This window comes from Ranitomeya variabilis, chromosome 2 (assembly GCF_051348905.1).
Source record: "Ranitomeya variabilis isolate aRanVar5 chromosome 2, aRanVar5.hap1, whole genome shotgun sequence".
NCBI classification, from domain to species: domain Eukaryota; kingdom Metazoa; phylum Chordata; class Amphibia; order Anura; family Dendrobatidae; genus Ranitomeya; species Ranitomeya variabilis.
In genome coordinates, this window is record NC_135233.1 from 907,605,254 (window position 1) to 907,631,069 (window position 25,816).

The 25,816-nt window shown below is 41.8% G+C and overlaps 1 protein-coding gene across 1 annotated transcript in view; it reads right to left on the reverse strand.

Moving 5' to 3' along the window:
• Window positions 1–15,340: 15,340 nt before the first annotated feature.
• The window catches only part of TMEM212 (transmembrane protein 212), a 59,371-nt gene continuing 48,895 nt past the window's right edge, over window positions 15,341–25,816 (reverse strand). The window contains exons 2-4 of the mRNA XM_077292932.1: window positions 21,294–21,353; window positions 20,648–20,971; window positions 15,341–16,353 (exon numbers count right to left, since the gene is read on the reverse strand). Of these exons, the coding sequence (XP_077149047.1) occupies window positions 16,333–16,353; window positions 20,648–20,971; window positions 21,294–21,353 (405 nt within the window). The 3' untranslated portion in view covers window positions 15,341–16,332. The remainder of the gene's footprint in view (window positions 16,354–20,647; window positions 20,972–21,293; window positions 21,354–25,816) is intronic.

The window sequence follows — 25,816 nt, forward strand, 5'->3', positions numbered from 1 at the left end:
AATATGCATTTTTATCTAGTTTTTGGCACTGTTTTTTGTTTCCTGTTTCTATATCATGCTTTAAATAAATCTCCGTTTTTGACGAAGCTAAAATATTCAGGGTGAAAATTAAAAATCATCATGGACACACAGACTGTGTTTTGTCTAAAATGGTTCATGACTTAGTAAAAATGGGGGCATGGCTTAAGGTACACCAAACTTTCAAATTTTAGTTGTCAAATTGTGCCGGAAAAAAATTGTGTGTTCAAAAAAAATTTTCTTTAAATTTTTCTGAAATTTATCATGTATCATGTGGTCTTGTGATAAGTTTGGCACCAGTAGTCGAATTCACAGCTGTCAAAATGTACAGCTGTATTAGCAAATTTGCCTTTTTGCTACATCTTTTAGTATAATCAATTTGACAATAAGTTAACCCAAGGTGACAGTAATTCAGTTATTATATTAGTCATACAGTATCATTGGCTGCATTGTGTCATTATCTTCTATATAGACATACGGTAAAAAAAAACATTGAATGATCTGAAGAATGAAGGCACGAATAGTCACAGGTGTAAGTATCCTCAGTACAAAGGGTTTGACTGACGGATTCATCTGCACAACATAGATATGTGTTTCTTTTTGTAAGAAAGATGTTAAACATAATTATAGTTGTCAGCCTTTACCACTTCAGAGTACATCAATGGGATTATTTCACAACATGTTATGGTATCAAACAGGTAAAGAAACTCCAAATGTTCTTGTCTTTTGCTCCTCCAAAGCATATCCTCTGACAGCTGCAGCCAAAGACATACAACTATGCATGTGACATACTTATATATTTGGTCCCATCAGTTTCCCGCTTTTACATTAATTCTGTTCAGTCTGCTAGTCTTCATTGCTAATGTATGGAGGTGCAGTTGTGCTGAAAAGTTTACATACCCAGGCAGAATTTTTGCTTTTTTGGTCTTTTTTCACAGAATATGAATGAATAACACCAAAACTTTTTCTCCACTCACGGTTAGTGGTTGGGTGAAGCCATTTATTGTCAAACAACTGTGTTTTCTCTTTTTAAACCATAATGACAATCCAAAACATCCAAATGACCCTGATCAAAAGTTCATTTACCCCATTTCTTAATACCGTATATTGCCACTCCAAATTACCTTGTTCCAGAAGTTTTGAGGCTTGTCTCTGTGCTGTTTTTGATATTTTAGGCATGATACTTTGTGGCATTTGTGCAGTAATGACTTTCTTCTGACGACTAGACCATGCAGCCCATTTTTCTTCAAGTGCCTACTTACACTATGTTCCAAATTATTATGCAAATGACATTTTTCTCGGATTTTCCTAAATGGTTGGTGCAAATGACAGTCAGTCTAATAAAAGTCATCACCCGTTAGATTATACATCGAATTTTATTGAAGAAACCTCCCAATGATAACAGTATAATCTCCAAAATGAATAAAAACTCAAAATGCACTGTTCCAAATTATTAGGCACAGTAGTATTTCTAAACATTTGATATGTTTTAAAGAACTGAAAATGCTCATTTGTGGAATTTGCAGCATTAGGAGGTCACATTCACTGAACAAAAAAGCTATTTAAGGCTACTTTCACACTAGCGTTAACTGCAATACGTCGCAAATGCGTCGTTTTGCCGAAAAAACGCACCCTGCAAAAGTGCTTGCAGGATGCGTTTTTTCAGCATTGACTAACATTAGCGACGCATTTGCGAAGCATTGCCACACGTCGCAACCATCGTGCGACGGTTGCGCCGTGCTGTGGCAGACCGTCGGGACCAAAAAACGTTACATGTAACGATTTTTGCTCCCGACGGTCCGCCTTTTCCGACCGCGCATGCGCGGCCGGAACTCCGCCCCCACCTCCCCGCACTTCCCCGCACCTCACAATGGGGCAGCGGATGCGCTGGAAAAATGCATCCGCTGCACCCGTTGTGCGGCGGAGACAACGCTAGCGTCGGGAACCTCGGCCTGATGCACCGCGACGGGCCGAGCCCGACGCTAGTGTGAAAGAAGCCTAACTCCAAAACATCCTAACAGGCCAAGTTACATGTTAACATAGGACCCCTTCATTGATATCACCTTCACAATTCTTGCATCCATTGAACTTGTGAGTTTATGGAGAGTTTCTGCTTGTATTTCTTTGCATGAAGTCAGAATAGCCTCCCAGAGCTGCTGTTTTGATGTGAACTGCCTCCCACCCTCATAGATCTTTTGTTTGATGATACTCCAAAGGTTCTCTATAGGGTTGAGGTCAGGGGAAGATTGTGGCCAAACCATGAGTTTATCTCCTTTTATGCCCATAGCAGCCAATTACTCAGAGGTCACCAATAGAGGACTATGAAGACTCAGGATCGCAGGGTAAGTATAAAATCCCAATTTTATTACAAAACATATTTAAAAACACATATAAATAGAAAACACACATACATATTGGTGAGCCGTTGTAGTAGACGGATGCAGAGTCAAAAAAACGAAAAGCTACAGACCAATAGGATCCCTTTGCACAATCATAAGCGGGATAACCGCTTACCATAAAGTCCAAATGGACACACCACGCGGCGGCTAACTATAATGTATCCATTCCATCAACACACAAAATGTGACTATAGTAGTACTCCAATTACACTAAATATATGTGCCAATGCACAGGTAAAAATACTAAGTCACAGTTAATAATAGTGATTACCTGTAGTCATATTTTGCCGCGGGTAGGGGATCGTATGGCCATACGATCCCCTACCCGCGGCAAAATATGACTACAGGTAATCACTATTATTAACTGTGACTTAGTATTTTTACCTGTGCATTGGCACATATATTTAGTGTAATTGGAGTACTACTATAGTCACATTTTGTGTGTTGATGGAATGGATACATTATAGTTAGCCGCCGCGTGGTGTGTCCATTTGGACTTTATGGTAAGCGGTTATCCCGCTTATGATTGTGCAAAGGGATCCTATTGGTCTGTAGCTTTTCGTTTTTTTGACTCTGCATCCGTCTACTACAACGGCTCACCAATATGTATGTGTGTTTTCTATTTATATGTGTTTTTAAATATGTTTTGTAATAAAATTGGGATTTTATACTTACCCTGCGATCCTGAGTCTTCATAGTCCTCTATTGGTGTGCAATATGTATCCGTGAAGGGATCTTATCATGATATATGGGAATTTTGTGTTTTGCTCTAATTACTCAGAGGTATTCATTGTCATGCATGAAGATGATTTTGTTCCTGAAGGCAAGTTTCTGCTTTTTAGACCATGGAAGAAAGTTGTCAGTCAGATACTCTATTTACTTTGCTGAGGTCATTTTCACACCTTCAGGAACCTTAAAGGGCCCTACCAGCTGGTTCCCCATGATTCCAGCCCAAAACATGACTCCTCCACCTCCTTGCTGACGTCGCAGCCTTGTTGGGACATGGTGGCCATCCACCAACCATCCACTACTCCATCCATCTGGACCGTCCAGAGTTGCTCGACACTCATCAGTAAACAAGACTTTGAAAATTAGTCTTCATGTATGTCTGGGCCCAATGCAACCATTTCTGCTTGTGAACACTGTTTAGGAGTGGCCGAATAGTAGGTTTATGCACCACAGCAAGCCTTTGTAGGATCCTACACCTTGAGGTTCGAGGGACTCCAGACGCACCAGCAGCTTAAAATAATTGTTTGCTGCTTTGTAATGGTATTTTGGCAGCTGCTCTCTTAATCCAATGAATTTTTCTGCCAGAAAACTTCCTCATTATGCCTTTATTTGCATGAACTCTGTCTGTGCTCTGTTTCAGTCACAAATCTCATCAGAGTATGATGATCACTCTTAAGTTTTCGTGAAATATCTAATTTTTTCATACCTTGTCCAAGGCATTGCACTATTTAACGCTTTTCAGCAGCAGATAGATCCTTTTTATTTCCCATATTGCTTGAAACCTGTGACATGCATAATAATGTGGAACATCATTTTTAAGTAGTTTTCCTTTAGTTAGAATCACCTGGAAAACTAATTATCACATGTGTTTAAGATTGATTTCAGTGATTCATTGAGCCCTGATACACAATACCATCCACGAGTTTATTTGAAAAACAAAACAATTAAATCTTTAAGACACTTAAATCCAATTTGCATAATAATTTGGAACACAGTGTATTGTGCATTTTGAAACAGCCACACCGCTAGTTTTCTGAGAGTCCTGTATTTCAGCTGATGCTATCTGTGGGTTTTTCTTTGCATCCCGAACAATTTTCCTGGCAGTTGTGGACAACATTTCTGTTGGTCTGCCTGACCGTGGTTTTGTTTTTACAGATCCCCTGATTTTCCATTTGTTAATCACAGTATGAACGCTGCAGACTGACATTATCAATTTCTTGGATATCTTTCTGTATCCCTTTCTTGTTTTTTACAGTTCAACTACATTTTCCCGTAGATCCGTTGACAATTATTTTGCTTTCCCCATGACTCACAATCAGGGCCGGACTGGGACTAAAATTCAGCCCTGGCATTTGAAGTTACACAAGCCCACTTGTCACATGGTGACTGTATAATATCTTTGTACACTTGTAGGCAGGGCCGGTTTTAGGCAAAGTGGGGCCCTAGGCAAAGTTTAAAATGGGTCCCCAAATGCTAACATATTGCACATCACACAGAAGCCTTTCTGTTGTATTTACGTGCGCTGAGTTCAGGCCGCTAAACGAGTTTGATCGACAATACTGAAGTTGTTCAACGCTTGTTTCCCGGCCTCTTTCCACCAGCTGAGGAATAATGATGAGACAGAACGATCACTAATAGATCACCATACAGTATCATGTTTTCAGCAGCACATCTACAGTTTACACTGGCAATGTGCTGCTGACAACAAGGCTTTTTGTTCCAGCAAAAACAATCCGAATATGCAGCATTTTACTTGTTTAGTAAAATACACCCCATAGTCCTCCATATATTATAATGTGCTCCATAGTCCTCCATATAGTATAATACACTCCCTATAGTCCTCCATATATTAAAATACACTGCTCAGTCCTCCACATAGTATAATACACTCCTCATAGTCCTCCATATAGCATAATACAATCCTCATAGTCCTCCATATAGCATAATACAATCCTCATAGTGCTCCATATAGTATAATGCACCGCCACAGTCATCCATGTAGTACAATTCACTTCCCATAGTATAATGCACCCCATAGTTCTTCATATAGTATAACGTATTCCCCATAGTCCTCGATACAGTATAATGCAGCCCACATATAGTATAATGCAGCCACCCCAGAGTATAATGCAGCCACCCCAGAGTATAATGCAGCCACCCCACAGAGTATAATGCAGCCACCCCAGAGTATGTAACCCCCATAGAATATAATACAGCCCACCTCCCCATAATATATAATGTAGCCCCCCATAGAATATAATGCAGCCCTCCATAGTATATAACGCAGCCTCCCCCATAGAATATAATATACCCCCACAATAGTATATAACACAGCCACATAGTACATAACATGGCCTCCCCCATAGAATATAATATACTCCCCATAGTATATAGCAAAGCCCGCATATTATATAGCACAAACCGCATAGTATACAGCACAGCCTGCATACTATAGCACAGCTCGCGTAGTAGATAACACAGCCCACACAGCAGTATTCAGCACAGACCACACAGTAGTATACAGCACAGACCACACAGTAGTATACAGCACAGCCCACGTAGAAGTATACAGCACAGTCCACACAGTAGTATACAGCACAGCCCACAGAGTAATATATACTGCACAGCCCACAAAGTAATATATACAGCACAGCCCACAAAGTAATATATACAGCACAGCCCACAGAGAACTATATACAGCACAGCCCACAGAGAACTATATAAAGCACAGCCCAGAGTACTATATACAGCACAGCCCAGAGTACTATATAAAGCACAGCCCAGAGAGTACTATATACAGCACAGCCCAGAGTACTATATACAGCACAGCCCACAGAGTACTATATACAGCACAGCCCACAGAGTACTATACACAGCACAGCCCACAGAGTACTATATACAGCACAGCCCACAGAGTACTATATACAGCACAGCCCACAGAGTACTATATACAGCACAGCCCACAGAGTACTATATACAGCACAGCCCACAGAGAACTATATACAGCACACAGTAGTATACAGCACAGAGCACAGCCCACAGAGAACTATATACAGCCCACAGTAGTATACAGCACAGAGCACAGCCCACAGAGAACTATATACAGCACAGAGCACAGCCCACAGAGAACTATATACAGCCCACAGTAGCATACAGCACAGAGCACAGCCCACAGATAACTATATACAGCCCACAGTAGTATACAGCACAGAGCACAGCCCACAGAGAACTATATACAGCACAGAGCACAGCCCACAGAGAACTATATACAGCCCACAGCAGTATACAGCACAGAGCACAGCCCACAGAGAACTATATACAGCCCACAGTAGTATACAGCACAGAGCACAGCCCACAGAGAACTATATACAGCACAGAGCACAGCCCACAGAGAACTATATACAGCCCACAGTAGCATACAGCACAGAGCACAGCCCACAGATAACTATATACAGCCCACAGTAGTATACAGCACAGAGCACAGCCCACAGAGAGCTATATACAGCCCACAGTAGTATACAGCACAGAGCACAGCCCACAGAGAACTATATACAGCCCACAGCAGTATACAGCAGAGCACAGCCCACAGAGAACTATATACAGCCCACAGCAGTATACAGCACAGAGCACAGCCCACAGAGAACTATATATAGCACAGAGCACACAGTAGTATACAGCACAGAGCACAGCCCACAGAGAACTATATACAGCCCACAGCAGTATACAGCACAGAGCACAGCCCACAGAGAACTATATACAGCACAGAGCACAGCCCACAGAGAACTATATATAGCACACAGTAGTATACAGCACAGAGCACAGCCCACAGAGAGCTATATACAGCCCACAGCAGTATACAGCACAGAGCACAGCCCCCAGAGAACTATATACAGCCCACAGCAGTATACAGCACAGAGCACAGCCCACAGAGAACTATATACAGCCCACAGCAGTATACAGCACAGAGCACAGCCCACAGAGAGCTATATATAGCACAGAGCACAGCCCACAGAGTACTATATATAGCACAGTAGTATACAGCACAGAGCACAGCCCACAGAGAACTATATACAGCCCACAGCAGTATACAGCACAGAGCACAGCCCACAGAGAACTATATACAGCCCACAGCAGTATACAGCACAGAGCACAGCCCACAGAGAACTATATACAGCCCACAGCAGTATACAGCACAGAGCACAGCCCACAGAGAACTATATACAGCCCACAGCAGTATACAGCACAGAGCACAGCCCACAGAGAACTATATACAGCACAGAGCACAGCCCACAGAGAGCTATATATAGCACACAGTAGTATACAGCACAGAGCACAGCCCCCAGAGAACTATATACAGCCCACAGCAGTATACAGCACAGAGCACAGCCCACAGAGAACTATATACAGCACAGAGCACAGCCCACAGAGAACTATATACAGCCCACATCTCTTCTCTTCCTCCCCTCACCTCCTCCGAGAATGGCCCACAGTCCAGAAAAAAAAAAAACTCTCCTCACCTCTCCTCGTGCCCAGCGTTGCTTCCTGGTTCCTGCTCCTGTCTCAGCAGCTGCAGTCTGCCCGGGACACAGCAGGTGCGCGATGATATGACATCATCGCGCACCCGCAGTGTCAGAGGCAGAGCGGGGAATGATGGGAGAGGAGCGTCTGTAGACGCTCTCTCCTCCATCATTGCATTCAACTGTACCGGCGTCTATACGCCGGTATAGTTGAATGCGACGGCGGGGGCGGCGGATTGAGCGGCCCACCACTGGCACCGGCCCTTCTGGCATTTGCCAGAAGTGCCCTATGGCCAGTCCGGCCCTGCTCACAATCCAGAAACATCAGTGGCTAGATGAAAGATGCAAGAGTCTGTCTGGATCCCAGAAACTCACTCTGCTTTTATGCACACACACTGGTTACAAGCAAACTGGTCACAGGTGGGGATACTACCTTTAGTAGCCATTCAAACCCATTTGTTTCAACGTCTGTGCATGTTATCAAGCCAAAATCACCAGGGTATGTGAACTTTTGATCAGGGTCATTTGGATGTTCTGGGTTGTCATTATGATTTAAAAAGAGAAAACACAGTAGTTTGACAATAAATGGCTTCACCCAACCACTAACCATGAGTGGAGAAAACTTTTGGTGTTATCTTTCATATTCTCTGAAAAAAGGAAAAGAAAGCAAAAATTCTGCCTGAGCATGTAAACTTTTGAGCACAACTATAGTTATTTGAACGAAAAGTTTGCTGCCATTAAATTCGATCACTTAGTAGTAGTACCTGGATCAATCATCAATTGTATTAGAAATACAGGGGTAAAGGTGTTAATGTCAGACAGATAAATAAAGGGAATCTGTCACTGTTTTGTTTGCTACCCCATCTGATAACAGCATGAGGCCCTGATTCTTTAATGTGACTGTCTGAGGCTACAGGCTCAAAAAGGCTACCTGGACAGATATCGCACAAGCCACTCCATCTTGCAGACTCCAAAGAAACCCCGACACCCTTTAAGGTGGATTGCTACCACGGAAGGGCTACCGAACCAGAGGCATGAATAGTCAACAAGTAAGGCCAAAGCTGAGAAGTTGCATCAAGGACAAAATAAAGAAGCAAGCGGGTAGTCATAATTCAAGCTGAAGTCAGAACACAGGAAAGACAAAACATCACAAGAGCCAAGTCAGGGGAAGGTCTTGTACTAACGTATAAACACTAACTAATAACTAGCAGCTAGAGACTGTCTGTTGGGATTTATACAGAAGGGAGCCCCATCCATGGCACCCAGCAGAAAGGTAATTACCTACCAGCTCAAAGCAGCAAAACGCAAGTGAAAAACAAAGGGGAAACTAAGCAAAGATAGAATGTACCACTGTGCTTTTTCAACACAACAATGCCAGGCCGCATGTTGCTTGTGCTACTTTTAGCAGCCTGTGTGGCCTAAACGTGGTACCATGGCTGCTGCATTTCTTGACTTGTCTCCCACTGAGCCCATCTGGGACATCATTGGTTGGCAATTGCAAAAGGAGCTGCCAGCAGCAGATCTTGTTGATTTGCCCAAGTTCATTCAGGGTTGCAGAACATTCCTCAGACAACCATTACTAACTTCATTGATAGTAAGTGCCTCTATTTATTTGTATGGTGCTCATACTCGATAATGAATGTATTGAAATGTTTTTAAAATGTTTCCATTTGTTACATTGTCTGCAGACAATTATCATGTCTCTCATCCTGTGATTTCTATAACTCCAAATCTTTTCCTTCGTAGTGTTGCACTTTCAGTTTTTAGGAGTCTATATCATACAGACACTTACAGATATATTATGTTTTTCTCCAGAATGTGAAATAAAATTCTTGTATGATTGTCAGAGGTTCACATATATTTAAATGGAAGTACAATTTTTTTCATTTATACATACCATATTTAAGGCAGCACCACCTTTCATACTGTAGGATGTGCATCAAATGTATATACATATAAACATCATGTTTTTGTTTGTGGATTTGATTTATGTGTTTTTGTAGGAAGGGAATGATTCTAGATTTCTAGAAACAAACATTTTAGACTATGTTCCCACACAAGGAAACCCTTCATTTTTTTGCATGTTTTCCACAGATGTCCACATCAAAATAGGCAATAAAATCTGCTGATTATTGCACTTTTGCTGCATTCTTTATGCTTTTTTTGCCTTTTTGGATGCATTTTGGTATGTATTTAATACAGCATTTTAAAATAATTTTTAGTGCACAAATACTGGGATTCCACACTTAAGAAATTCACAGCCTATTTTTGGTTAGAAGTACAACGTTCAATAAAAGTTCACCACCACAAGTTGTACCATAAAGCTGTAATAAAAAATAACTTATTAGTTGTACCTTAAAATAATAATTAATAATCTATATAATCTAAGACATATAAGGGCTTCTGCACACAGTGCAGATTTAGTGAGTAGTTGATTTGCAGACTTGGTGCAGAAAATGGATGCTTGGATACCTCGTAGCGTCCGTGCTCCCTTCCCTCCCGCAAGTCGGACTGACCTGCTGCCCTATACTGGCATATATTTCCCAGTAAAGTTTATTATATGTGGATGCAAATTTAGTAATCACCACCGGGGTCCTACCAAGTGTATCACTACATTTAGCACACTGATGAAGGTCCAGTGCAGACCGAAACGCTTGTGACTACTGTATGTACATTAAACAAACCCCCTTTTTGCATCACAATTCATTGGAGTGTGCTAGTTGTTTATATTCCAATGTTTAAGAGCTAGGTTTACATGAAGAGTACTAAAGTGATTAGTACCATCATTCAGACTTAGAGGAAACTTAAATATAACATCCAAAGTATAACTGTTCTTTTAACCCCTTACTAAATACTGAGTCAATCCTATAGATTTCTTTAACCCCTTCCCGACATGTGACGTAATAGTACGTCACATGTCGGGACCCCCGCTTTGATGTGCGCTCCGGCGGTGAGCGCACATCAAAGTCGCGACATGTCAGCTGTTTTTTACAGCTGACATGTGCGCGCAATAGCGGCGGGTGAAATCGCGATCACCCGCCGCTATTAACTAGTTAAATGCCGCTGTCAAACTCAGACAGCGGCATTTAACTACCGCATCCGGCCGTGCGGCCGGATATGAGCGCATCGCCGACCCCTGTCACATGATCGGGGGTCGGCGATGCTTGTGCATTGTAACCATAGAGGTCCTGGAGACCTCTATGGTTACTGATTGCCGGTGGCTGTGAGCGCCCCCCTGTGGTCGGCGCTCACAGCACACCTGCATTTTAGCTACATAACAGCGATCTGATGATCGCTGTTATGTAGCAGAGCCGATCGGGCTGTGCCTGCTTCTAGCCTCCCATGGAGGCTATAGAAGCATGGTAAAAGTTAAAAAAAAAAGTAAAAAAAAATGTGAAAAAAATAAAAAAAATATAAAAGTTTAAATCACCCCCCTTTCGCCCCAATCAAAATAAATCAATAAAAAAAAAGCCCAACCTACACATATTTGGTATCGCCGTGTTCAGAATCGCCCGATCTATCAATAAAAAAAAAGCATTAACCTGATCGCTAAACGGCGTAATGAAAAAAAAAATCGAAACGCCAGATTTACGTTTTTTTGGTCGCCACGACATTGCATTAAAATGCAATAACGGGCGATCAAAAGAACGTATCTGCACCGAAATGCTATCATTAAAAATGCCAGCTCGGCACGCAAAAAATAAGCCCTCACCCGACCCCAGATCACGAAAAATGGAGACGCTACGGGTATCGGAAAATGGCGCAATTTTATTTATTTATTTTTTTGCAAAGTTTGGAATTTTTTTTCACCACTTAGGTAAAAAAGAACCTAGTCATGTTTGGTGTCTATGAACTCGTACTGACCTGGAAAATCATAATGGCAGGTCAGTTTTAGCATTTAGTGAACCTAGCAAAATAGGCAAGCAAAAAACAAGTGTGGGATTGCACTTTTTTTGCAATTTCACTGCACTTGGAATTTTTTTCCCGTTTTCTAGTACACGACATGGTAAAACCAATGATGTCGTTCAAAAGTACAACTCGTCCCGCAAAAAATGAGCCCTCACATGGCCAAATTGACAGAAAAATAAAAAAGTTATGGCTCTGGGAAGGAGGGGAGCGAAAAACGAAAACGGAAAAACGGAAAAAGCTCCGGGGGTGAAGGGGTTAAAGGGGTTTTCCACGAACAAAAGTCCATTTTAATCCCTAGATCGTATTATAATTATAACTTTCATAATTGGTTGTGTTTAAATAAAATGTTCCTGTGCCGAGATAAGCTTATACATGTGCCCCTGTAAAAAAGAACACAGATGTTATAGCATGGAATCACAAATTATTCTTTCTTTGAAGTAAAACATTGTTTAAAAACATTGAAAACAAGAGGAAAAAACGAGAAAAAAAAAAATCGCAGGAAAAATCAGATGTTACAAAAGCGACTATATTCGACCGTAGACGTTTCGACCTACCCAGGTCTTATTCATTACGTCGTTGTGGAGAGCCGCCACCATTCTCCACCACAGGACACTACTGGAAACTCAGGACTATAAAGCTCTCGACGTATTCTCGTATTCTGGAGTCTGCCCCGGTTTTGAAACACGACTCTATCCTCATCCTCATAAAGCGACGTAATGAATAAGGCCTGGATAGGTCGAAGAAATGTATACGGTCGAATATAGTCGCTATTGTAACGTTATCTGATTTTTCCTGTGATTTGCTCATTTTTTCTTCTGGTTTTCACTGATTTGAATAAAAATTTTCTTGCATCACCTAAGTACCAGAGTGTGTGGTGAACTTTAATTATATGGACTTAGGGTCAATCATCCCGTTACACCAGCAACTCGCTATTGGACAGAGCTTAATACTTCTTTCATTGTTTAAAAACACACATATAAATGTTTTACCTCTCAAATAGCATCAGCTGTGATCCCTTGTTATCCTGTCTGTATTCTCACTTGCTCCCTCCCCATCTCAGCAGCTGGGGTATGATCAGACCATGTTTCTGTACAGCCAGACACGGCCATTACACAGTACACAGCAGGGCCACATTTATAAGATTATCTCAGCACAGGACCATTTTTTAGCACATCCAATTGTGGAAGTTATTATTCCAAGATCTATTGATTATCATAAATTTTTGTTCATGGGAAAACCCCTTTAATCTCTTTTTGTAGAATTTGGTGATCCCAATTACATTTTCTAATGGAAGGAGCCATAACTTCTAGAATACTAAAGGAGAAACGGTGTAAATCTCCCAGATGTTTATCTCTAACATGTCTAGAGATCGGTGTATCCTTATCATATTTTATGTCCCCTATGTGATCTCCTATTCTCCTTTTTTGCACCCGTTGCGTCTTTCCGACGAGGTTTATTGGGCAGGAACATTTTAACAAGTAGACGACCTCTATAGTATTGCAAATTTACAAAAGAAACAACTGCAACACCGAAAGGTCCTGAATCTTCTTCTATCTAGCCATGTTCCACTTTTCTTCGGGGGGGATATATCCACTATGTACAAGTTGATCTCTGATAGACCTCCCTTTCCTAAAGGTGATAGCGGGCGTGACATATATAAATTCCAATATGTACATATCCGCAATACTAACGTTCCAGTGTTTTCTAAGGATCTCTTTAATCACAGGGGAACAGTGTTGTCACATGGACTGGTTTATGTGATTCATTTCAACTTTCACCACTAACTATAAAGCAGCATAAGCAACTCTGTAATCGGAATTTACTCTAGTATCACGTGTATTTTGCTAGTGCAGCTTTTCTGTCAACTTGTCTCCTTCTTATGCATAACTTTATTTGGTATTTATTAATATTAAGAAACTCCTTATGTTGCCGCTCATCATATTATACTATTGTCAGTACACCACTTATAGCATAGCAGTTATGACACTCTTACAATACTGCTTTCATTAATAAAGGTACAACTTTGGGACTCCCACTACATGCATATATCTATTTATTTGCCCAGCCCCTTTTTTCCTCTTGCTGCTAACTCTGTCCATATCTCCATGATCCTGATTGGGGATATTTTATTATTATATAAAATTTAATTTGCACATTTTTCCCAACACCAATGTGAAACTTTAAAAAAAAAAAAAGTATGTCAAAAGTGATGCAGTTAAATATTTGATTACAATACTCACTGCATGTGAAAATAGAGAACACCAGGCAATCATCACACAATAGCATTGAATATTTAATATATTGTAATATTTATTCAAAATAAAATAAAATTCTAACAACAAAACAAGAATTCAACGTGTTTCCAAGTTTTCCTGGAATAAACCTTATGAGGGGTAACATAAAGGCAGGATCACACAAAATCACAATAAGCCTACATAGTAAGTAGGGACATATTACACAATACTAGTAGTGAATATATCCTGATAGCTGTCCCCATATGATAACAGTATATGGTAGAAAGTGGAAACACACACATTATGAGGGACAGAGCTTACCAGGGATGGAATGGGTGACCCTGAGCCGGATGGCAAAGACCCCGTCATATTAAAACATGTACATGAAAAAAGGTACCGGTGTCATCAGTGTATTTCATCATAGTGTATCCGTTTCTCTCTTTTTATCATCCAATATTATTCACGGAATGATAAATAAATAAATAAATTACAAAGCTTCTCCTACACTTTGCAATGCTAACCCCTTAGTGACAGAGCCAATTTGCAGCTTAATGACCAAGCCAATTTTTAAAATTCTGACCACTGTCACTTTATGTGGTTATAACTCTGGAACGCTTCAACAGATCCCACAGATTCTGAGGATGTTTTTTCATGACATATTGTACTTCATGTTAGTGGTAAAATTTCTTCTATATGACCTGTGTTTATTTATAAAAAAAAATAGAAATATGCCAAATGTTGAAAATGTTGCAATTTTCAAACTTTGAATTTTTATGCCCTTAAATCAGAGATATGTCGCACAAAATACTTAATAAATACAATTTTCCATATGTCTACAACAGCATGATTTTGGAAACAAAATTTTTTTTTGTTAGGAAGTTATAAGGATTAAAAGTTGACCAACGATTTCTAATTTTTCCAACAAAATTTAGAAAACCATTTTTTTTAGGGACCACCTCACATTTGAAGTGAGTTTGGGGGGTCAATATAACAGAAAATACCCAAAAGTGAGACCATTTTAAAAACTGTACCCCTCAGGGTGCGCAAAACCACATTCAAGACGTTTATTAACCCTTCAGGTGCTTTATTACACTTAAAGCAATGTCTAAGGAAAAAATGAACATTTTACTTTTTTCCCAAAAAATGTACTTTATAACCATTTTTTTTTATTTTCACAAGGGTATCAGGAGAAAATGGATTACAAAATTTGTTGTGCAAATTCTCCTGAGTATGCCGATACCACATATGTTGGGAGAAGCCACTGTTTGGGCACATGGCAGGGCTCAGAAAGAAAGGAGCACCGTTTGACTTTTTGAACACAAAGTTGGCTGGAATCAATGGTGGCGCCATGTCGCTGATGTACTTAAACAGTGGAAACCCCCAATTGTAACTCCAACCATAACCCAAACACACCCCTAACCCTAATCCCAACCCTAACCATAAACCTAACCACAACCCTAACCCCAACACACCCCTAACCCTAATCCCAACCCTAACCATAACCCTAACCACAACCCTAACCCCAACACACCCCTAACCCTAATCCCAACTCTAACCACAACCCTATCCCCAACACTCCCCTAATCCCAACCCTAACCATAATCCTAACTAACCCTGATGTAAAAATGGAAATAAATATATTTTTTATTTCATTATTTTTCCCTAACTAAGGGGGTGATAAAAGGGGGTTTTATTTACCTTTTTTTTTTAATTTTGATCGGTCTATCACAGTGATCAAAATGAACCAGTAGGAGAAATCTCCTATTGTTTCTGGGTGCCGGGGGGATGCAGGAGGGTCCAGGGACACAGGGAGGTTCCGGGGTGGGATTGGGGGATCCTATTTCTCTGTCCTCTGATGTGCGATCACATCAGAGGAAAGAGAAATTAAATGGCAAATGAGCCTTTTTTTTGCGGCCACCGTTATATGGTTATTAACGGCGATTGCAACACCGGGGTCGGTAAAAACCAACACAAATCATGTTCTTTGGGGTCTCAGATACACCTAGTAGCCGACTCTGGGGGGCGCTATACACTTTTTCCACAGCGCCATTAATTAACTGAAATAAATATGTCCATCTCTAGTTCCAATCTATGGGATCCCTTCCAGTTTTCTATTTGTGCATCGGTGCTTCCAGCCACAAGACTGTACAGGAATCTTCACTTAATTGAAGCCGTGCTACAGGCCTCTGTACAACCGGATGGCCAGGGGCTCCTCTGTCTCACTGACTGCTGGTATGGAATCAATGTGCCATCATATTATGAGATAGGAAAAATCCTTTAACCAGGAAAATAATATTCAAAATTGAGAGTCCTCAGTGGTTAATACCTTTTAATAGCTAATTGAAAAGATGGTAAGAAATAGGAACTTCCGAGACTACTCAGGCCTCTTCACCAGATATAGTATGATACAAAAGCAGGAGAGACACTATTGTTGTATTTAGATCCAAAGTGCTATTTTGCGACACAAACATGAGCACATTAGTCTTTCAGCTTTTAATGTTGCCAATTCTTCACAATATGTTCACATTACCAAACATTTTTTCTTCCCTAGAAAGTCAAAAGAAAATTATAGTCAATGTATAACAATTGTTTACTTTGTGATTGCTATTTTATTATTAACATTTCAGTCTTATTCTTATTATATATAAACTTATTTTCACTGTACCATCCCTTTAAGTTATTTTTTTTCTGTACAAGCTATTGTTTTTTACTTGTGTGTTTAACCTTTTAACGAAGGAGGTATTTTTGTTTTTGCTTTTCATTTTTTGCTCCCCTTCTTCCCAGAGCCATAACGTTTTTATTTTTCAGTCAGTATGGCCATGTTAGGGTTTGCTTTTTGTGGGACGAGTTGTACTTTTGAACAACACCATTGGATTTAACATATCGTGTATTGGAAAACAGGAAACAAAATTTTAAGTGCGGTGAAATTGCAAAAAAGTGCAATTCCACAGTTGTTTTTTTTCTATGATTCTCCAGGTCATTACGAGTTCATAGATACTGTAAGGAGAAGACCCGGACCAGGCCTACCTACTCCGTGACGGATCCAGAACTGTTGGAGCTGTCACCCAGGTTTCACGGGGGAAAGCTTAAAGCCCCAGACCGACCTCTTCACCTATGAGTAGGGGCGTGGCTAAGATAAAAGGGTCACAGCGCGCGGCAAATCAGTTAGCTATAGGACAGTGTCAGGGCTTCTGTGGGGGGCCAACTGCCAGAGCGGGCAAAAACCAGCATAGGCTGAAAGCTGTTAACAGAGACTGCCGACAACAAAGTATCTGGTACCCGCTGACATCGCTGCCCATGAGTGACAGGACGCCTAGTCAGGACATAAGCCTGCGCACGCCTTGAGGGGAGAATTGGGACTGTGAGGGGTTTCCCTTTGTTCCTGAATCGAGTTTCTCATTGTCCCTGTACGCTGACAGGGGGAAAAACTGCTCTGTCTGGCTCATTGTTTCCTGACATACCGATCACCGACCAGACCACAAGGAATCACCGTCGCCGCCAGGAGCCAAGACGTCATCTTTTCCAGGACTACACTGGACCAAGAGGAATCACCGCCGTCGCCAGGATCCAGGACGCCATCTTTTCCAGGACCATACTCGACCCCTTATGCGCCACTGCTTTAGCACCAACGTCCACATCCTGAACTAACCGCATTCTGAAGTCGTCAGACTGATAAGTTTGCTATCATTGAACTTCCTACCCTATGCTTCACACCCGCTTCCCCTGAGTTACGTCTTCTGTGTTCCTTTATACTGTTTTATCTGTTTTCTCACTGCGAGGAGTATACCTGTTAAATTAAACCCCACGTTAACACTTGCTCTGCCTCTGACCCGTTACTGCATCTTCCTACCTGCTCACACTACCAAACATGTATAGGTTCTTATTTTTGTAACCCATTATCTACCAATGTCCTTTTTTTGGGACTCCTAATCTTTAGCTTCTAGCAACTAAGATTTTATAATTTTTATAATTAGGTCCAATTTTTTGTGTTGTGTTTGTAAAATGAATGTTTACAAAATAGGAAATCATGTCATTGTCATTTTTAATTGAATATTGGGACGCCCTTTTCTGAAAAATCCGTACTTGAAAAAATTTTGCAAATTATGTTTCTGATTCATTAGGACTAGCGTTGAGCATTCCGATACCGCAAGTATCGGGTATCAGCCGATATTTGTGGTATCGGAATTCCGATACCGAGTTCCGATACTTTCAGTATATCGGATACCGGAATCGGAAGTTCCCATAATTCAAAGAGCCAGAATTCAGCCAATGAGGAATCATTAGAAGTGTGGGCACATCCTGTTCTGCATAGTGGGCATGTAACTACTGGCATGGCTGTGATTGGCTGCTGAAATTATGTCATGATGCAGTATAAAAGTCGCCGCCGCCATTTTGGGTTCACTCTGCTGTGAATTCAGTTAGGGACAGGATGCTGTGTTCTGACTGAGGGCCCGTTTTGAGATAGCGATTTGCTTAATTGTGCTTTACCCAGGCTAATTTAGCAACCGCTGTGTGAGAACCTTGTTTTTGCCTTGCAGCGCTGTTCACGGCTGTCTGCAAGGGGTCTGTGTGACTGCAGCTTACTCTGTAGTCTGGTCTGCAGCCACTGCTGGTTGTAGTCAGCTCAGGGTGCGTCACTGCCTCATACTGTTCCATTGTCCGTTTTTCAATTAGTGCAGCCTGCTGCTCATTTTTTCAAATTTATCCTATTAGTGGCTTTCCATCCATATCCTGCTAGATTGTGGAAAAACACTATATAGGATTGCATAGAGGAGCTTTTTTTGGCCTTGCAGCGCCGTTCACGGCTGTCTGCACGGTCTCTGTGTGAGTGCAGCTCACTCTGTAGTCTGTTCTGCCGCCACAGCCTGTTGTAGTCAGCTCAGGGTGCGTCACTACCTCATACCGTTCCATTGTCCGTTTTTCAATTAGTGCAGCCTGCTGCACATTTTTTCAAATTTATCCTATTAGTGACTTTCCATCCGTATCCTGCTAGATTGTGGAAAAACACTATATAGGATTACATAGAGGAGCTTTTTTTTTTTCTCCATACAGTATAATGCACTCTGCATAGTCCTCCATATAGTATAATACCCTCCCCATAGTCCTCAATAGAGTATAATGCATCCCGTAGTCCTCCATATTGTAAAATACACCCCCCATAGTCCGCCATATAGTACAATGCACTCCCTGTATTATAATGCACCCTACAGTCCATCATATACTATAATGCATTCCTAATAGTCCTACATACAGTATAATGCAGCCCCCATATAGTATAATGCTCTTCCAATAGTCCTCATTAAAGTTTAATGCAGCCCCCATATAGACATAGTACAATGCAATCCCCATAGTCCTTGATAGAGTATAATACAGCCTCTATAGAGTATAATGTAACCCCATAGAGTATAACGCAGCCTCATAGACTATAATGCAGCCTAATATAGTGTAATGCAGCCTCATATAGTACAATGCAGCCCCCACAGAATATAATGCAGCCCTCATGGAGTATAATGCAGCCCCATAGAGTACATATAGTATAATGCAGCCCAAATAGTACAAAGCAGCCTCATACAATATAATGCAGCTCCATAGAGTATAATGCACCCTCATGGAGTATAATGCAGCCCCATATAGTATAATATAGCCTCAAATAGTACAATGCAGCCCCATAGAATATAATGTGCTCCCCCAGAGAGTACAATGCAACCTCATATAGTATAAAGCAAACTCATACAGTATAATGGAGCCTCATAGAGTATAATGCAGCCTCATATAGTATAATACAGCTCCATATAGTATAATGCAGCCTCATATAGTATAATTCAGCCTCATGTAGTATTATGCAGGCCCATGTAGTATAATGCAGCCTCCATATACTATAATGCAGCCCCATAGAGTATAATGCAGCCTCATGTAGTATATTGCAGCCTCATGTAGTATATTGCAGCCTCATATAATATAATGCAGCCGCATATAGTATAATGCAGCCTCATGTAGTATAATGCAGTCCCATATAGTAATGCAGCCTCAGAGTGTAATGCAACCTCCATATAGTATACTGCAGCCCCATATAGTTTAATGCAGCCTCTTGTAGTATAATACAGCCCCCATATAGTATAGTATAATGCAGCCCCCATATAGTATAATGCAGCCTCATATAGTATAATGCAGCCTCACATAATATAATACTGCCCCGTAAAGTATAATGCAGCCCCTTAGAGTATAATGCAGCCTCATGTAGTATAATGCAGCCCCCATATAATATAATGCAGCCCCATGTAGTATAATGCAGCCTCATAGAGTATAATGCAGCCCACATATAGTATAATATAGCCTCAAATAGTATAATGCAGCCCCACATAGTGTAATGCAGCCCCATAAAGTATAATGCAGCCTTCCATAGTGTAATGCAGCTCCACATAGTATAATGCAGCTCCATACAGTATAATGCAGCCCTATGGAGTATCATGCAGCCCAATATACTATAATGCAGCCTCGTAGAGTATAAAGCAGCCCCTATATGGTATAATGCAGCCCCACATAGTATAATGCAGCCCCCATATAGTATAATGCAGCCCACATATAGTATAATGCAGCCTGATATAGTATAATGCAGCCTCATACAGTATAAAGCAGCCCCTTACTGTATAATGTAACCTCATATAGTATATATATGCTCACTATGATTTAGGCCTTTCTATCCTTATAGGAATCAAATTGCAAATTGTTTGAATTTCATGAAATTCAACTTGGAGTCGATTTGCAGTGGATTTATTAAATCATCTCATCTTTTACTGCAAGAAAATTAAACTTTGTAAACAAATAGACCCAAACTACTTACATTTAAGGTGCCTGTTCGTAGAATCCTTGCTGACAGCTTGATCACCAAACCTAATGATGAGCACATAATGCAAACACTTGAGGTCAGGTCAAAGATTTGTAAAACAAGATGATACCATTCATAGTGGAGAGGTTCTTGGCATACATTCTGAAACTTGGTATAAGGAAAAGGATATTTGATTGCATAGCCAATATAGTTGGTTGATGACATCCCAGCAAAAGTATAGTAACAATATGGACCAATAAGTATGGATGTAATGGCCACTGTAAGCTGAACAGGAGATCCGATGATACTTAAAAGGCTCAATGTAAATGTGGATTCCCACTGCAAAACATATCAAGCATAAAGTCAACTTTTATATAATCAGCCAACTGCTTTCCTGCATATAGCCACCAACAGAAGCTTAGATAAGGGTGCTAGGAGACAGACTCGGTCAGGGTATTTCGATACAGGTCTGGAGCAAGAAATTGTGCCTTGCTTTGGCTTTGCCTCCCAATAACAGATATTATTCATGTAAGGCTAAAATGTTTTAGAAATTTTAAGCTATTGGGAATTACAGCTGACTTCTTTAACTCGTGAGTAATAAACTACTTTGTAATCTGTTGGATTAGTATAAAATAATGAATTATGTTAAATGAAAACTTACCAGCGATCTCTGAGTCCATTCACTATAAGCTAGGAGTGCAAGAATGCCAACTGACAGGGCCTGTGAGAGAAAGGGATATTGAACATAATATCTTCTTAACTTTCTGAATAACCTTAATAATGGTAATTGTACGCACACTATCATTATCTACAATGATTATTAGAGATGAGCAAATCAATCCACAGAGGATAGAGTTTGAGTCGAATTTCCAGAAATGCTTCACGTGAATTCGTACACTTTTGAAAAAACAAAAACTTGCCTGACACAATTTTCAGATTTGGCATTCATACCAAGTTTAGGAATGCATGCAGCGTTTGAAAAACCTCTGGTAATCATTAATTTATCTCCATGTTCCGCCTCCTCTACACCCTTGGATTGCTGGTGTATGTGTTCTTTGACTTTTTGTCCATTTTTAAATATTTGAATAGTAAAGACACTCATATTTTTATCAAGTTTGCTGAACTTGAAGCTGGATCCTTTTTTCTTCTCTGCATTGAGATTTGCGCAAATTTATTCGTCAAAAATCACAAACTCGAATTTGAATAGATTTGGTCATCAAAATTTTAATTTTTTGGTTGCCACTCCTCCCAATTGTAATAAAATAATAATCAAAATGTTGGAAGTATATTACCCACCAATAAAATTGACAGCTCGACACGCAAAAAGCAAGCCTTCACACAGCTCTTTTGAAGGAAAAATACAAAAGTTAATGGTCTCAAAAATGGCAACACAAACCAAGTTGTTGTTTTTTTTTGGGGGGGGGAGTTCAGATTTTCTTAATTTACTAAAATAATAATAATTATTAATATTATTTTAAAAAAAGCTATATAAGTAATCATAATAACCTGGTGACTTGGGAATCAAATTGCCAAGTCATTTCTACTGCACATTGATCATAGTGAAACAAATTCAAAATCTGGTCAAATTTCAAAAAAAGTGCAATTCCACAGTTGATGTTTTTTTTTATTTACCACGTTCACTATTTGATAAAGCTGATCTGGCAATATGATTCCCTGGGTCAGTAGGAGAACCAAGATACTAAACATGTATCATTTGTTTTTTAATTAAGCAGTGAAAAAAATTCCAAAATTTGTATTAAAAAAGTTTTTGCATTTGTCACCATTTTCCAAGACCCATAGCGTTTCCATTTTTCGGGAACTGGGGCTGAGTGAAGGCTTATTTTTTGCCCCTTGAGCTGAAGTTTTTATAAATACTATTTTAGGGTAGTTATGATGTTTTGATTGCCTCTTATTGCATTTTATTGGAAAGTTGCGACAGCCAAAAAAATTAAAGTTAGTTACCGGTAATGGGATTTTTCAGAGCCCATGACAGCCCTACCCGAGAGAGGATCCGCCAATCCAGGACAGGAAATCCAATGAAATAAAAGGGTGGCACCTAACCTTCATTTTAGTTGGTTTACAGAGCATGAGAGGACCTCCAAATAATTATTAGTACACACTTACACCAAAATATCATCACATTCTAACTCAGGGGCGGATTATAATGGGGTCAATCTGGGTGGTAGCCCAGGGCCCAGTGGTGTGGGGGGGCCCTGGGCTACCGCTCAGATTGCCCGCCGCCATCAGGGCATTACAGCCCTGACTGGCGTATGTGCCCGATGGGCAGAGGGGGCCAACATTGGGCCCCGTCTCATCTGCTCACTGGGCCCCTACCGGCGCTGCGGCAGGTAAACGCAATTGATGTGCGGGCGCGCGCCCGCACGTCAATAGTTAACAGCCGCCAGCCAATCGGAGGCTGGCAGCTGACATCAGCCGCAGCACCCACGTCGCGTCTGATGTCATTGTTAGTCGCCAGCGAGTGCACGCTTCAGCTGCGAAAAGAGAGCTTTGCCGAAGGAGCGCGGACAGGTGAGGAGAACTCTTTTTTTTTTTTTTTCTTAATTGCGAACAGCAATCCGGGGAGCCCGGGCCAGTATGCTGGACACTGGGGGCAGAGATGCTGGACACACTGGGGGCAATATGCTGGACACACTGGGGGCACTATGCTGGACACTGGGGACAATATGCTTGACACACTGGGGGCAATATGCTGGACACTGGGGGCAGAGATGCTGGACACACTGGGGGCAATATGCTGGACATACTGGGGGCACTATGCTGGACACACTGGGGACAATATGCTGGACACACTGAGGGCAATATGCTGGAGACACTGGGGGCAATATGCTGGAGACACTGGTGGCAATATGCTGGAGACACTGGGGGCAATATGTTGGACCCACTGGGGGCAATATGCTGGACACACTGGGGGCAATATGCTGGACACACTGGGGGCAATATGCTGGACACACGGGGCAGATTGCTGGACACACTGGGGGCAGGAAACTGGACACACTGGGGGCAATATGCTGCAGACACTGGGGCAGAATGCTGGACACACTGGGGGCAATATGCTGGAGACACTGGGGGCAATATGCTGGACACACTGGGGGCAATATGCTGGACACACTGAGGGCAATATGCTGGACACACTGGGGGCAATATGCTGGACACACTGAGGGCAATATGCTGGAGACACTGGGGGCAGATTGCTGGACACACTGGGGGCAATATGCTGGACACACTGGGGCAATATTCTGGACACACTGGGGGCAATATGCTGGACACACTGAGGGCAATATGCTGGAGACACTGGGGCAGATTGCTGGACACTGGGGGCAATATGATGGAGACACTGGGGCAGATTGCTGGACACACTGGGGGCAAAATGCTGGAGACACTGGGGCAGAATGCTGGACAAACTGGGGGCAATATGCTGGACACACTGGGGCAATATGCTGGACACACTGGGGGCAGGATGCTGGATCACACTGGGGCAGGATGCTGGACACACTGGGGGCAATATGCTGGAGACACTGGGGCAGAATGCTGGACAAACTGGGGGTAACATACTGGACACACTGGGGGCAATATGCTGGACACACTGGGGGCAGGACTGGAGGCATGGGCAGAATGTAGATGGGGGCATGATTGGAGACACGGGGCAGAATGAAAGACATAGGGCAGGATTGGAGACAGATCGTGCAGGATCATGGGGCAGGATGAATACGATGGAGACTGATGGGGCAGGATGGGGAGATCATATGGGGCAGGATGGATACTCAGGAGTGCTGGATGGGAGAACATATGGCTGGAGCCAGGAATGAGATACACGGGGCCAGGATGGGGGATATTATTATTACCATAGGGGCTTATTAAGGGATATTATTACTGCAGTGATGTATTTATTTTATTTTTTGAGGACATTGTTTTAAATGAGGGGTCCTGTTACTGTGTAAAGTGACACTATGTTGTTATGATCCCAAGTGGCGGAGGATCACAAATAGATCAGCAAGTGATTAAACTAAGGACGAGCTCTAGGGAGATGGTAACTGGACTGATCGCAAATCTGAACCTATCCAAAACAACTAGAGGTAGCCGGTGAACGTGCCTAAAAAATTCTTAGACGTCTCGAGCCAGCCTGAGGAACTAGCTACCCCTAAAGAGAAAGAAAGACCTCGCTTGCCTCCAGAGAAATAATCCCCAAAGATATAGAAGCCCCCAACAAATATTAACGGTGAAGTAAGAAGAAGGCACATACATAGGGATGAAATCAGATTCAGCAAAAGAGGCCCACTAGTACTAGAAAGCAGAAAATAGAGCAGGGGTCTATGCGATCAATAAAAAACCCTTACAAAATATCCATCCTGAGATTTCAAGAACCCACACACCAACTAACGGTGTGTGGGGAGAAACCCAGCCCACTAGAGCAACCAGCAAGCGAGGGAATTACATTTTAGCAAGCTGGAACAGAAAACATGATAAACACTGCTGATCTAAAAATGAGCAAACAAAACTTAGCTTATCCTGGATGAACTGGGAGCAAGGTAGTCAGAAGGAATCTGAGTAGCACTGATTACATCGACAGCCGGCAACAAGTGAAAGTAAAACAGAGCTATATAGGAACCTCCCAGAGGATAACGAACCAGCTGATAGCCAGAGACCAGCAGGATAACAAACAAGGCCACCAGGGGGAGCCCAAAGCAAAAGTCACACAATACCACCAGTGACCACAAGAGGGAGCCCGAAAACAGAGTTCACAACAGTACCCCCCCCCCTTAAGGAGGGGTCACCGAACCCTCATGAAAACCCCCAGGGTGATCAGGATGAGCCACATGGAAGGCACGAACCAAATCGGCCGCATGAACATCAGAGGCGAAAACCCAAGAATTATCCTCCTGACCATAGCCCTTCCACTTGACCAAATACTGGAGCCTCCGTCTAGAAACACGAGAATCCAAGATCTTCTCCACCACGTATTCCAATTCTCCCTCAACCAGCACCGGGGCAGGTGGCTCAACCGGAGGAACCACAGGTACCACATACCTCCGCAACAACGAGCGATGGAACACATTATGAATAGCAAAAGATGCCGGGAGGTCCAGACGGAATGACACAGGGCCAAGGACTTCCAGAATCTTATAAGGACTGATAAACCGAGGCTTGAACTTAGGAGAGGAGACC